The 15,245-nt window shown below is 44.0% G+C and overlaps 1 protein-coding gene across 9 annotated transcripts in view; it reads right to left on the reverse strand.

Annotated features, from left to right (window-relative positions):
• Positions 1-848: 848 nt before the first annotated feature.
• NCOA1 (nuclear receptor coactivator 1) overlaps positions 849-15,245 on the reverse strand; it is a 554,024-nt gene continuing 539,627 nt past the window's right edge. For 6 of the 9 annotated variants that reach the window (XM_056563793.1, XM_056563794.1, XM_056563800.1 and 3 more), the window contains 7 exons: positions 13,922-14,242; positions 12,090-12,191; positions 10,371-10,791; positions 8,752-8,926; positions 7,507-7,690; positions 6,170-6,262; positions 849-1,569 (listed from right to left, as the gene is read on the reverse strand). In XM_056563793.1, the coding sequence (XP_056419768.1) occupies positions 1,399-1,569; positions 6,170-6,262; positions 7,507-7,690; positions 8,752-8,926; positions 10,371-10,791; positions 12,090-12,191; positions 13,922-14,242 (1,467 nt within the window). In that variant the 3' untranslated portion in view covers positions 849-1,398. The remainder of the gene's footprint in view (positions 1,570-6,169; positions 6,263-7,506; positions 7,691-8,751; positions 8,927-10,370; positions 10,792-12,089; positions 12,192-13,921; positions 14,243-15,245) is intronic. The other 3 variants (XM_056563799.1, XM_056563798.1, XM_056563797.1) reach the window with 3 other exon arrangements.

Raw genomic sequence — 15,245 nt, forward strand, 5'->3', positions numbered from 1 at the left:
GTAGTTTTGCAACAGCTGGAGGCACACAGGTTGGAAAACACATTCACACGGGCGGATTTTTCTGCGGGTTTTCCGCTTGCGTATTTGAAAAGGGGGCGGGCTCTTCTCGGCTGTCCGCAGCAGATTTTCCGCGGCGGAATTTACGCTGCGGAAAATCCGCCGCAAGCCCCATTCAAGTCAGTTGGGACTGCGGCGGATTTTCCGCGGCGGAAAATCTGCTGCGGACAACCGAGAAGAGCCCGCCCCTTTTCAAATACGCAGCGGAAAACCAGCAAAAATAATCCGCCAGTGTGAACGTACCCTCATATAACAAAAGAAGCTCTTAAGGATGTTCAAAACCGTCCCTCTGCCTATATCTCACTGACCTCCTATGTGTATACAGTGGATGAAAAAACAAAACAAAAATTTAAAAAAATTCACTTTAGGTAACTCCATGTTTTACGACATGAAGAAAAAACATGTTGTTTTTTTCCTTTTTTTAATTTTTTTTTCTTTTCAAGAATTTTTTTGGGAAACTTCAGGACAAAAAAAATTACAATTAACGCGGGCCATCACCTTCGCTGCTCCAGCAGCAAGAAAGGGTTAAAAAAACATGCCCCCCCCTTCCAAAAAAAGGTGCGCAAAGCAGGCCTCTCACTTAGTAAAAACATGATTGTACATACTAGCCAGAAATAGCTCTACAAATGCACTTCAGCTGCAACAAAGATGCGCTTTACCTCGGTATAATATATATAGACTTTCTCTCTTTTTTGTTTGTTTTCTTGTCGTTGACCACCCCCCCCCCTCCCGTCCAGTCCCCGCCACCCGTAAATTACCCAGAACCCTCCATTCCCCTCCCACCCCCTGACCCTCGTCTTCTACTTCGGGTTCCACATCAGTGACAGAACCAGCTGAAACTGACATTCTGCGACATTCCTCTTCCGGGCACCAGAAACGCGCCCGTTCCGTTCAGTGTCATCACAGCAACTGCGTACAAAAATAACTATCATCTGTCATTTGGCTCGAAAGGGGGACCGGCGGTCCGATTGTCCAGCCCTACAGCTCTCTCTCTCTCCCTCCAAAAAGTCCGACGCCAACCAAGCGTTGTCCAATAACAAAAAGGACATGGTGATTGAGGGGAATTGGAAAAAAAAAAACTGCGACAAATGTTTTTGTTTGTTTTTTTTAAAAGTTTGTGTTTTTTTTTTCCCTCTCTTTCTCCGTTTTAAAGACATTTGCCAACATGTCTTTTTTTGCCTCGTAGTCTTTCCGCCCGAAAGGATGGCTTTGCAGTGTAAGAGATGTCGGACATCTCTGCCCCCCAAAAAATATATAGAATGTATATATGCTGCATATATATATACTTCTATAGATCGTCCGCGTTTCGCACTTTTCTAATCACTCGATCCGGACAAGCTGTCATTCGGTCAGGAGTTGTTGCAGAAGGCTCTTTTGTTGAGCCTGTGGTGTTTGGGAGCCGGGGTTGGTCTTCTGTGTAGGGATGGGTCCTGATTGGTTCAGGTAAGGGTCCCCGCCCACGAGGTTCACTGTACATTGAACATCTGCAAAGACTTGCACTTGTTGTACCTGCTGAGAGAAAGAAGATGAGATACCGCGAGATGTGGTAAAAAAATAAGAGTACAAATCCCAACAGGACCCGGCTTTAAACTTCATTAGACTACTTTGTCTCTCAGATATATAATGTGCCACATACGTCCCCAGATATATAGTGTGCCACACACATGTCCCCAGATATATAGTGTGCCACACACACATCCCCAGAGATATAGTGTGCCACACACACATCCCCAGATATATAGTGTGCCCCACACACATCCCCAGAGATATAGTGTGCAAAACACGTCCCCAGATATATAGTGTGCAAAACACGTCCCCAGATATATAGTGTGCCACACACATGTCCCCAGATATATAGTGTGCCACACACACATCCCCAGAGATATAGTGTGCAAAACACGTCCCCAGATATATAGTGTGCAAAACACGTCCCCAGATATATAGTGTGCCACACACACATCCCCAGATATATAGTGTGCCACACACATGTCCCCAGATATATAGTGTGCCACACACACATCCCCAGAGATATAGTGTGCAAAACACGTCCCCAGATATATAGTGTGCAAAACACGTCCCCAGATATAGTGTGCCACACACATGTCCCCAGATATATAGTGTGCCACACACATGTCCCCAGATATATAGTGAGCCCCACACACATCCCCAGAGATATAGTGTGCCACACACACATCCCCAGAGATATAGTGTGCAAAACACGTCCCCAGATATATAGTGTGCAAAACACGTCCCCAGATATATAGTGTGCCACACACACATCCCCAGATATATAGTGTGCCACACACATGTCCCCAGATATATAGTGTGCCACACACATGTCCCCAGATATATAGTGAGCCACACACATGTCCCCAGATATATAGTGAGCCACACACGTACCCAGATATATAGTGTGCCACACACATGTCCCCAGATATATAGTGTGCCACACACATGTCCCCAGATATAGTGTGCCACACACATGTCCCCAGATATATAGTGTGCCACACACATGTCCCCAGAGATATAGTGTGCAAAACACGTCCCCAGATATATAGTGTGCCACACACATGTCCCCAGATATATAGTGAGCCACACACATGTCCCCAGATATATAGTGTGCCACACACATGTCCCCAGATATATAGTGTGCCACACACATGTCCCCAGATATATAGTGTGCCACACACATGTCCCCAGATATATAGTGTGCCACACACATGTCCCCAGATATATAATGTGCCACACACATGTCCCCAGATATATAGTGTGCCACACACATGTCCCCAGATATATAGTGTGCAAAACACATGTCCCCAGATATATAGTGTGCCACACACATGTCCCCAGATATATAGTGTGCCCCACACATGTCCCCAGATAGTGTGCCACATACGTCCCCAGATATATAGTGTGCCACACACATGTCCCCAGATATATAGTGTGCCACACACATGTCCCCAGATATATAGTGTGCCACACACATGTCCCCAGATATATAGTGTGCCACACACATGTCCCCAGATATATAGTGAGCCCCACACACATCCCCAGATATATAGTGTGCCCCACACACGTCCCCAGAGATATAGTGTGCCCCACACACGTCCCCAGATATATAGTGTGCCCCACACATGTCCCCAGATAGTGTGCCACATACGTCCCCAGATATATAGTGTGCCACACACATGTCCCCAGATATATAGTGTGCCACACACATGTCTCCAGATATATAGTGTGCCACACACATGTCCCCAGATATATAGTGTGCCACACACATGTCCCCAGATATATAGTGAGCCCCACACACGTCCCCAGATATATAGTGTGCCCCACACACGTCCCCAGAGATATAGTGTGCCCCACACACGTCCCCAGAGATATAGTGTGCCACGCACACGTCCCCAGAGATATAGTGTGCCCCACACACGTCCCCAGATATATAGTGAGCCACACACGTCCCCAGAGATATTAGTGTGCCACACACACGTCCCCAGATATATAGTGTGCCACACATGTCCCCAGATATATAGTGTGCCACACACATGTCCCCAGATATATAGTGTGCCACACACATGTCCCCAGATATATAGTGTGCCACACACATGTCCCCAGATATATAGTGTGCCACACACATGTCCCCAGATATATAGTGTGCCACACACATGTCCCCAGATATATAGTGTGCCACACACATGTCCCCAGATATATAGTGTGCCACACACATGTCCCCAGATATATAGTGTGCCACACACATGTCCCCAGATATATAGTGAGCCCCACACACGTCCCCAGATATATAGTGAGCCCCACACACGTCCCCAGATATATAGTGTGCCACACACATGTCCCCAGATATATAGTGAGCCCCACACACGTCCCCAGATATATAGTGAGCCCCACACACGTCCCCAGATATATAGTGTGCCACACACATGTCCCCAGATATATAGTGTGCCCCACACACGTCCCCAGAGATATAGTGTGCCACACACATGTCCCCAGATATATCGTGAGCCACACACGTCCCCAGAGATATTAGTGTGCCACACACATTTCCCCAGCGTCCCCAGATATATAGTGTGCCACACACATGTCCCCAGATATATAGTGTGCAAAACACGTCCCCAGATATATAGGGGGAGATTTATCAAAACCTGTCCAAAGGAAAAGTTGCCTAGTTGCCCATATTAACCAATCAGCTCCCTTCTTTCATTTTTAACAAGGCCTCTGCGAAATGAAAGAAGCGATCTGATTGGTTGCTATGGGCAACTGGGCAACTTTTCCTCTAGACAGGTTTTGATAAATCTCCCCCATAGTGTGCCACATACGTTCCCCAGATATATAGTGTGCCACACACGTCCCCAGATATATAGTGTGCCCCACACACGTCCCCAGATATATAGTGTGCCCCACACACGTCCCCAGAGATATAGTGTGCCACATACGTCCCCAGATATATAGTGTGCCCCACACACGTCCCCAGATATATAGTGTGCCCCACACACGTCCCCAGAGATATAGTGTGCCACATACGTCCCCAGATATATAGTGTGCCCCACACACGTCCCCAGATATATAGTGTGCCCCACACACGTCCCCAGAGATATAGTGTGCCACATACGTCCCCAGATATATAGTGTGCCCCACACACATCCCCAGAGATATAGTGTGCCCCACACACGTCCCCAGAGATATACCGCACGTCTGTATGGGGCCTCAGAGACATGTTTTTGCCACCATATGTGCTACCAGAGATATATTGTGCTGCTATAGGTTTGCCATAAAGTATGTGCTCCCAGATAAATAATTTGCCATACAGACTGCAAGAAAAGTGGTGTGCTGCTATATGTGCTCCCAGAGATATACTGTACTGTCGTATGTGGCATCAGAGATTTTCTTTGCCACCATATGTGCTCCCAGAGATGTAGTGTGCTGCCATATGTGCTCCCAGAGATGTAGTGTGCTGCCATATGTGCTCCCAGAGATGTAGTGTGCTGCCATATGTGCCCCCAGAGATGTAGTGTGCTGCCATGTGTGCTCCCAGAGATGTAGTGTGCTGCCATTTATGCTCCCAGAGATGTAGTGTGCTGCTATATGTGCGCCCAGAGATGTAGTGTGCTGCCATATGTGCTCCCAGAGATGTAGTGTGCTGCCATATGTGCTCCCAGAGATGTAGTGTGCTGCCATATGTGCCCCCAGAGATGTAGTGTGCTGCCATGTGTGCTCCCAGAGATGTAGTGTGCTGCCATATGTGCTCCCAGAGATGTAGTATGCTGCCATATGTGCTCCCAGAGATGTAGTATGCTGCCATATGTGCTCCCAGAGATGTAGTGTGCTGCCATTTATGCTCCCAGAGATGTAGTGTGCTGCTATATGTGCGCCCAGAGATGTAGTGTGCTGCCATATGTGCTCCCAGAGATGTAGTGTGCTGCCATATGTGCTCCCAGAGATGTAGTGTGCTGCCATATGTGCCCCCAGAGATGTAGTGTGCTGCCATGTGTGCTCCCAGAGATGTAGTGTGCTGCCATATGTGCTCCCAGAGATGTAGTATGCTGCCATATGTGCTCCCAGAGATGTAGTATGCTGCCATATGTGCTCCCAGAGATGTAGTGTGCTGCCATATGTGCTCCCAGAGATGTAGTATGCTGCCATATGTGCTCCCAGAGATGTAGTGTGCTGCCATATGTGCTCCCAGAGATGTAGTGTGCTGCCATATGTGCTCCCAGAGATGTAGTATGCTGCCATATGTGCTCCCAGAGATGTAGTGTGCTGCCATATGTGCTCCCAGAGATGTAGTGTGCTGCCATGTATGCTCCCAGAGATGTAGTGTGCTGCCATATGTGCTCCCAGAGATGTAGTGTGCTGCCATATGTGCTCCCAGAGATGTAGTGTGCTGCCATGTGAGCTCCCAGAGATGTAGTGTGCTGCCATACTGTCACTATATGCCCCATACACTATGGGGAGATTAATCAAAGCCTGTTTAGAGAGAGAGAGCGGTGCAGTTGCCCATAGCAACCAATCAGATCGCATCTTTCATTTTGTTCTGTAAAATCTTACAGATCTTTGGGGTGGGGGACAGATCAGGGGGATGGGGGGTCCTGTTATTTACCTGCCCAGTGTCTGGATCGGTTTTCAGCAGATCCGATGAGGAGAGTTGGTTGCAGTAGAGTCCGCCTGATCTCAGAGATGGATCGTTCACCTGCTGTAGGGAAGAGACTCATTACTGTGTGTTCAGGATCTTTACTACCATGGAAATGTGTACGCTGCACCGCCACCAGGTATGAGCACAGGACAAGGCTATAGAAAGGGCACCTGACCCTGGTGCCGACATCAGCAACTGGCCCAATGCTCTTATTAAGTTGCACAGGTACCCATCATAACTATTTAAGGGGCACAGTGGACATTATTACTATATGGGGACATGGGGCAGAATTACTATATGGGGACACAGGGGGCAGAATTACTATATGGGGACACAGGGGGCAGAATTACTATATGGGGACACAGGGGGCAGAATTACTATATGGGGACACAGGGCAGAATTACTATATGGGGGCACAGAGGGGTATTATTACTATATGAGGACACGGGGCAGAATTACTACATGGGGACACAGATGGGTATTATTACTATATGGGGCATAAAGAGGCATTATTACTTTATGGGGGTTAAAGAGGCATTATTACTATATGGGGGTTAAAGAGGCATTATTACTATATGGGGGTTAAAGAGGCATTATTACTATATGGGGGTTAAAGAGGCATTATTACTATATGAGGCACTGAAGGCCATTATTACTATATAAATATATATATATATATATATATATATATATATATATATATATATATATATACTTTATTTGCATTGTATGGTGTCAGCATTATGTATAGTTCTTGATACTGTACATGATTATTTGGGCATTATATAGAGGTATTTAGATATGTATTATATGACACTGTTAAATGTGTACTATATGGTGGTATTATTTATGCACATAGTGTGAGCATAGCACGGAATGCATGTACGGCACTATGTGTCATCCTAATTAACCATATATTTTAGCCATTTTGCTTTCTCCTTTGCCCACTTTCTTTAAAGGGGTACTCCACTGCCCCAGCGTTCGGAACATTGAGTTTTGAACACTGGGTGCGGGGGGTCGTGATATCACTGCCACGCCCCTCGTGATGTCATGGCCACGCCCCCTCAATGCAAATCTATAGAAGGGGCGTGCATTGCATTGAGGGGGCGTGGTGTGACGACTATATGTTCCAAATGCTGGGGCAGTGGAGTACCCCTTTAATGTTGCCCCAACGCTATTGACACTGCTACTAGATATACACAGACGCTTCTATTCTGCTACCCAACCACATCCAAAGCGACAATCATTACAGTGCACTTCACCAAAACCATAAACTATAGCGATACCCACTGCCCATCACTGACCTGGTCTGTACACATGCTATTCATGCTCTGCATGGGCAGGGAGCTCATCTGCATCTGCCCAGTCATCTGGTTGACATTCTGGACCCCGGCATTGTTGCCCCCCATAGATACCGTGATGCTCATGTTGTTGTACATTCCTTGCTGACCCGGATTGGGCTGGGCCTGTCCTCCTTGCCCAAAGACACTGTGAAAGCGAGACAGAAGAATGTTGGGTAACCAATGGTTACTATACAAGGACTACATTAAAGGGGTACTCCGGTGGAAAACTTATTTTTTTTTAAATCAGCTGGTGCCAGAAAGTTAAACAGATTTGTAAATTACTTCTATGAAAACATCTTAATCCTTCCAGTACGTATCAGCTGCTGTATACTACAGAGGAAATTGTGTAGTTCTTTCCAGTCTGACCACAGTGCTCTCTGCTGACACCTCTGTCTATTTCAGGAACTGTCCAGAGCAGGAGCAAATCCCCATAGCAAACCTCTCCTGCTCTGGACAGTTCCTGACATGGACAGAGGAGAGCACTGTGATCAGACAGGAAAGTAATTCAGAAAGGAAAAAACTTCCTCTGGAGCATACAGCAGCTTATACGTACTGGAAGGATTAAGATTTTTAAAAAGAAGTAATTTACAAATCTCTTGAACTTTCTGGCACCAGTTGATTTAAAGGGGTACTACCGTGCTGACAACTTATCCCCTATCTAAAGGATAGGGGATAAGTTGCCTGATTGCGCGGGGTTCCGCCGCTGGGGACCCCCCGCGATCTCGTACGCAGCACCCCTCTCTCATCAGGCCCTGGAGCGAACATCGCTCCGGGTCTGATGACTGCGGATCACGGGGCCGGAGTATTGTGACATCACGGCTCTGCCCCCATGTGACGTCACGCTCCGCCCCTCAATGCAAGTCTATGGCAGGGGGCGAGACAGCCGTCATCAGACCAGGAGCGGATGTTCGCTCCGGGGCCTGATGAGTGCGGCGGGACCCCGCGCGATCAGGCAACTTATCCCCTATCCTTTAGATAGGGGATAAGTTGTCAGCACGGTAGTAACCCTTTAATAAAAAATAAAAAGTTTTCCACCGGAGTACCCCTTTAATGTGTAGGCATTCTGCGATTCATAATGATTCAGGTTTCCTAGCAACCACTTGTCTATAGTCTGGGAGGCCATTGCGTACGTGTGTCCCCCTATAGAGAAGAGGTCACAGGTCATTGGCTTCATGATCTATTTATCACCCAAGACCTTGTACCTACCTCGAGGTTCCCAGGGTGCTTTGCTGCCAACTTTTTAGGTCAGGTGACTGGTACCCGGGTGTGGATGGATTCTGCTGGAGCATTGGGCTTTGAGAAGGGGTCAGACGAGGAGACATCAAGGGACTGGTGGGGCTTAGAGATGGTGCAAACGTCTGGTCTGCTTGTTGGCCGATACCTGCAGGAAATAGAGGTGGATATACTGTATACGCTTCATGGTAACCATAGCTACAAATCCAGCATATCCAAGCCTGGCTAGTAGGCCCGGAGAGCCACAGTTACACACAACTAGAGTTACCACCAACCAATCCTCCAACTCCCGAAATGTTGCACCGTATACTATACCAGTGTTTCCCAACCAGAGCGCCTCCAGCTGTTGCAAAACTACAACACCCAGTATGCCCGGACAGCCAACGGCTGTCCGGGCATGCTGGGAGTTGTAGTTTTGCAGCAGCTGGAGGCACCCCTGGTTGGGAAACACTGACAGATACTATATACTACTATATAGTCCAACATGCTGGGAGTTGTAGTTTTGCAGCAGCTGGAGGCACCCCTGGTTGGGAAACACTGACCGATACTATATACTACTATATAGTCAAACATACTGGGAGTTGTAGTTTTGCAGCAGCTGGAGGCACCCCTGGTTGGGAAACACTGACAGATACTATATACTACTATATAGTCCAACATGCTGGGAGTTGTAGTTTTGCAGCAGCTGGAGGCACCCCTGGTTGGAAAACACTGACCGATACTATATACTACTATATAGTCAAACATACTGGGAGTTGTAGTTTTGCAACAGCTGGAGGCACCCCTGGTTGGGAAACACTGACAGATACTATATACTACTATATAGTCCAACATGCTGGGAGTTATAGTTTTGCAGCAGCTGGAGGCACCCCTGGTTGGGAAACACTGACCTATACTATATACTACTATATTGTCCAACATGCTGGGAGTTGTAGTTTTGCAACAGCTGGAGGCACCCCTGGTTGGAAAACTCGGACAATATAGTAGTATATAGTATAGGTCAGAGTTTTCCAACCAGGGGTGCCTCCAGCTGTTGCAAAACTACAACTCCCAGCATGTTGGACAATATAGTATAGGTCAAACATGCTGGGAGTTGTAGTTTTGCAACAGCTGGAGGCACCGCTGGTTGGGAAACACTGGCCTATACTATATACTACTATATAGACCAACATGCTGGGAGTTGTAGTTTTCCTTTGGGGCAGCTGCTGAGCCACAGGCTGTATCAGGGCATGCTGGGAGTTGTAGTTAGTAACTAACTGCAACTCCCTAAAAAAAACGATCAAAAGGTCCCATCAAAACAAAAATGGTTCTGTTAAAAACTACAGATCGGGGCGCAAAAAATGACCCTCATACAACCTCATATAAGGAGAAATAAAAAAGTTATAGGGGTCAGAATAGGACAAAATTTCCCTCCCTATATATGTGTATCCTGTGATGTCACGCATATATAATTAATTATGCAAATTAGCATGGCCGGTATTTTTTATTTTTTTTGCAAGAAAGGTGGCGACCCTACCCACAACTCGTCAAAGTCGCCACGTAACAGTGTGAAGAACATGATGGGTTCTTAAGATTTGGGTTTGCCCCCTCACCTGTTCCCGAGTACTGAAAGACATTTTGTGTCATCTGAGGGTTCATTCCGGCTCCATACTGCCCTCCGACATTTCCCATCATCCCCCTGTTCACTAGGCCTCCTCGAGTGGCACCTCCGCGGTTTGGCAATGTGGCCTCAGGGGTCGTGGCCAGTGGTGAAAAGGGACTGGTGGACGGAGGTGGGTTTACGGGGTTGGTACCATAACTATGAGGATATGGGAACTGCTGCGGGGGTCCTTGTGGGAGCCGGGGAGCCCCAATGGTGACGGAAAGTCCGGCATTAGGAGGGAGGTTGTTGCCAAAATTTTGCTGCCTCATAAGAAGAGCTCTTTGCTGCATGATTTGCTGTTGCTGTTGGCGGTGTTGCTGGCTGTAGAGTTCCCGCTGGCGCTGGGCGAGCATCTGAGCGTTTATCGGAGGCTGCGGGGAAAGACACACACGGGGTCAGTCATGTCCTGACGTAATGGAGCAGGACAGGAGGTTCTACAAAACCCTCAGGCCCCAAAGCCTACAGATAGCTAATATATATACAGTGATGCCTCAACTTACAATGGCCTCAACATACAATAGTTTCAACATACAATGATCTTTTCTGGACCATTGTAAGTTGAAACCAGACTCAATATACAATGTACTGACAGTCCAAATCTGTGAAACCTGTCAATGGCCGGAAGAACCGACCAATCAGAATGGGCATTCACTGGTAAACCCTCTGTATTACTGAAGCGTATGCACTGACTGGTGTCTGGTAGCGCCCCCTACAGTACAGGGAGGTATTACATGTTCTGTACTCTTTACCTGTATTACTGAAGTGTATGCACTGACTGGTGTCTGGTAGCGCCCCCTACAGTACAGGGAGGTATTACATGTTCTGTACTCTTTACCTGTATTACTGAAGTGTATGCACTGATTGGTGTCTGGTAGCACCCCCTACAGTACAGGGAGGTATTACATGTTCTGTACTCTTTACCTGTATTACTGAAGTGTATGCACTGACTGGTGTCTGGTAGCGCCCCCTACAGTACAGGGAGGTATTACATGTTCTGTACACTTTACCTGTATTACTGAAGTGTATGCACTGACTGGTGTCTTGTAGCGCCCCCTACAGTACAGGGAGGTATTACATGTTCTGTACACTTTACCTGTACCAGGGTTAGCTGCTCCTTTGGACACCAGGTGAGGGCGGCTCCATGTTACTTTTTTAGGACACTGTGTACTGTACAGGACCCTGAAGAAGCTCCTGTCCTCTACATAGACCATTGTTTCCCAAGCAGGGTGCCCCCAGGTGTTTCAGAATTAAAACTCCCAGCATGCCCGGACAGCCTTTGGCTGTCCGGGCATGCTGGGAGTTGTAGTTTTGCAACAGCTGGAGGCTTCCTGCTTGGGAAACACTGAAATAGACAGTGATTACAGCTCCCAGCAGATCTTTATTACTTTTATATATAAGGATTTGCTTTATCTATATTCGTTATCTACTTATTTTTCTTTAATCCTCACTTTTTCCTATTTTTGGATGACATTTTGGTGCCTTTAGAACCAATTACCAGGTTTCTCAACATACAATGGTCTCAACATACAATGGTCATCCTGGAACCAATTAATATTGTAACTTGAGGGACCACTGTGTGTGTGTGTATGTACATTTCTGAAATCTGTTCCATGACTCTTGTTGATTAAAAATGTTGTTCTTTAACAAATGAAACCCATTCTGATAGTACCTGAGGGGTGATGGCTTGTTGGATGCCGGGTCTCATTCCCATCTGAACCGCATTGCCAACTCCAAACTGACTGAGAATGGCCTGCCGGTTCTGGTGTAGGATCTTATAAAGACAAAACAAAATGGTATAAGAACATAAGGCAGACGGGGTTAGGAGTACATACAGGGAGTAGTATTATAGTAGTTATATTCTTGTATATAGGGGCAGTATTATAGTAGTTATATTCTTGTATATAGGAGGCAGTATTATAGTAGTTATATTCTTGTATATAGGAGCAGTATTATAGTAGTTATATTCTTGTATATAGGGGCAGTATTATAGTAGTTATATTCTTGTATATAGGGGGCAGTATTATAGTAGTTATATTCTTGTATATAGGAGCAGTATTATAGTAGTTATATTCTTGTATATAGGAGTAGTATTATAGTAGTTATATTATTGTATATAGGGGCAGTATTATAGTAGTTATATTCTTGTATATAGGAGCAGTATTATAGTAGTTATATTCTTGTATATAGGAGCAGTATTATAGTAGATATATTCTTGTATATAGGGGCAGTATTATAGTAGTTATATTCTTGTATATAGGAGCAGTATTATAGTAGTTATATTCTTGTATATAGGAGCAGTATTATAGTTGTTATATTCTTGTATATAGGAGCAGTATTATAGTTGTTATATTCTTGTATATAGGAGCAGTATTATAGTAGTTATATTCTTGTATATAGGAGCAGTATTATAGTAGTTATATTCTTGTATATAGGGGGCAGTATTATAGTAGTTATATTCTTGTATATAGGGGGCAGTATTATAGTAGTTATATTCTTGTATATAGGAGCAGTATTATAGTAGTTATATTCTTGTATATAGGGGGCAGTATTATAGTAGTTATATTCTTGTATATAGGAGCAGTATTATAGTAGTTATATTCTTGTATATAGGGGGCAGTATTATAGTAGTTATATTCTTGTATATAGGAGCAGTATTATAGTAGTTATATTCTTGTATATAGGAGCAGTATTATAGTAGTTATATTCTTGTATATAGGAGCAGTATTATAGTAGTTATATTCTTGTATATAGGAGTAGTATTATAGTAGTTATATTCTTGTATATAGGAGGCAGTATTATAGTAGTTATATTCTTGTATATAGGAGCAGTATTATAGTAGTTATATTCTTGTATATAGGAGCAGTATTATAGTAGTTATATTCTTGTATATAGGAGCAGTATTATAGCAGTAATATTCTTGTATATAGGAGCAGTATTATAGTAGTTATATTCTTGTATATAGGAGGCAGTATTATAGTAGATATATTCTTGTATATAGGGGCAGTATTATAGTAGTTATATTCTTGTATATAGGAGCAGTATTATAGTAGTTATATTCTTATATATGGGCACAGTATTATAGTAGTTATATTCTTGTATATAGGTGGCAGTATTATAGTAGTTATATTCTTGTATATAGGAGCAGTATTATAGTAGTTATATTCTTGTATATAGGTGGCAGTATTATAGCAGTTATATTCTTGTATATAGGAGAAGTATTATAGTAGTTATATTCTTGTATATAGGAGCAGTATTATAGTAGTTATATTCTTGTATATAGGAGCAGTATTATAGTAGTTATATTCTTGTATATAGGAGCAGTATTATAGTAGTTATATTCTTGTATATAGGAGCAGTATTATAGTAGTTATACAATAACATAACCACTACTATATACAAGAATATAAGAGGCAATATCACTAATTTCATACAGTTTAGCATTTCTCTACATCTCTTTATTGTTAACCCCATATAGGGCTCCGGCCATCTTTGATACGTTACCTGCTGCGGTCCTTGTACTCTTTGCTGAAGCTGCAGAAGTAGCTGTTTGGAGGGCGTTCCGGGCCTGGCCATCGCCTGCCGAGGTTGCATGTTCATAGCATTTGGATGAGGCCCTCTTTGCATAGGTGGTGGCACTTGAACTGGCATAGGACCAAAGTTAGTCTTCTGTCTGACCATGCTGGAGAATGGACTAGGAAGTCCGGGGTTGGGAGAGGCAGCGGGATACGACTGAGGATACATTCCCGACTTCTGTTCCATAAGGACCGGAGCCACGGGCGGTTGCTGAGGAAATCTGTCGTTGACAATATCCAGACCCCCTCCCTACGGGACACAGATAAGTAACGTGTAAGCCAATGTAAATACACACACAAGCCAATATCATGCATGACATAATACAACGTGAGGTCTCACTGCTAACACTTCTCCACCAACACAGATATGGAGATTTCCATGATTATTTCTATATAGTCAGACCCTCATAACTCAGTTTTGGGAGATCTCCGCTCCTTGCACTTCTTCTCTGTGGTCCTCCATTAGTCTCCGTCACCTCCTCAAACACAAAGACTCATGAGAATGGAAAAGATGGAATCTGTGCTTATGTCCCAACATGATGGGGGCTTTATACCTTTACATTATAGGAGTTATATTCTTGTATATAGGAGGCAGTATTATAGTAGTTATATTCTTGTATATAGGAGCAGTATTATAGTAGTTATATTCTTGTATATAGGAGCAGTATTATAGTAGTTATATTCTTGTATAGAGGAGACAGTATTATAGGAGTTATATTCTTGTATATAGGGGCAGTTTTATAGTAGTTATATTCTTGTATATAGGAGGCAGTATTATAGTAGTTATATTCTTGTATATAGGAGCAGTATTATAGTAGTTATATTCTTGTATATAGGAGGCAGTATTATAGTAGTTATATTCTTGTATATAGGAGACAGTATTATAGGAGTTATATTCTTGTATATAGGAGCAGTATTATAGTAGTTATATTCTTGTATATAGGAGGCAGTATTATAGTAGTTTTATTCTTGTATAGAGGAGACAGTATTATAGTAGTTATATTCTTGTATAGAGGAGACAGTATTATAGTAGTTATATTCTTGTATATAGGAGCAGTATTATAGTAGTTATATTTTTGTATATAGGAGCAGTATTATAGTAGTTATATTCTTGTATATAGGGGCAGTGTTATAGTAGTAATATTCTTGTATATAGGAGCCAGTATTATAGTAGTTATATTCTTGTATATAGGAGACAGTATTATAGTAGTTATATTCTTGTATATAGGAGGCAGTATTATATTAGTTATATT

The sequence above is a fragment of the Hyla sarda genome, chromosome 3 (assembly GCF_029499605.1).
Source record: "Hyla sarda isolate aHylSar1 chromosome 3, aHylSar1.hap1, whole genome shotgun sequence".
Classification (NCBI taxonomy): Eukaryota; Metazoa; Chordata; class Amphibia; order Anura; family Hylidae; genus Hyla; species Hyla sarda.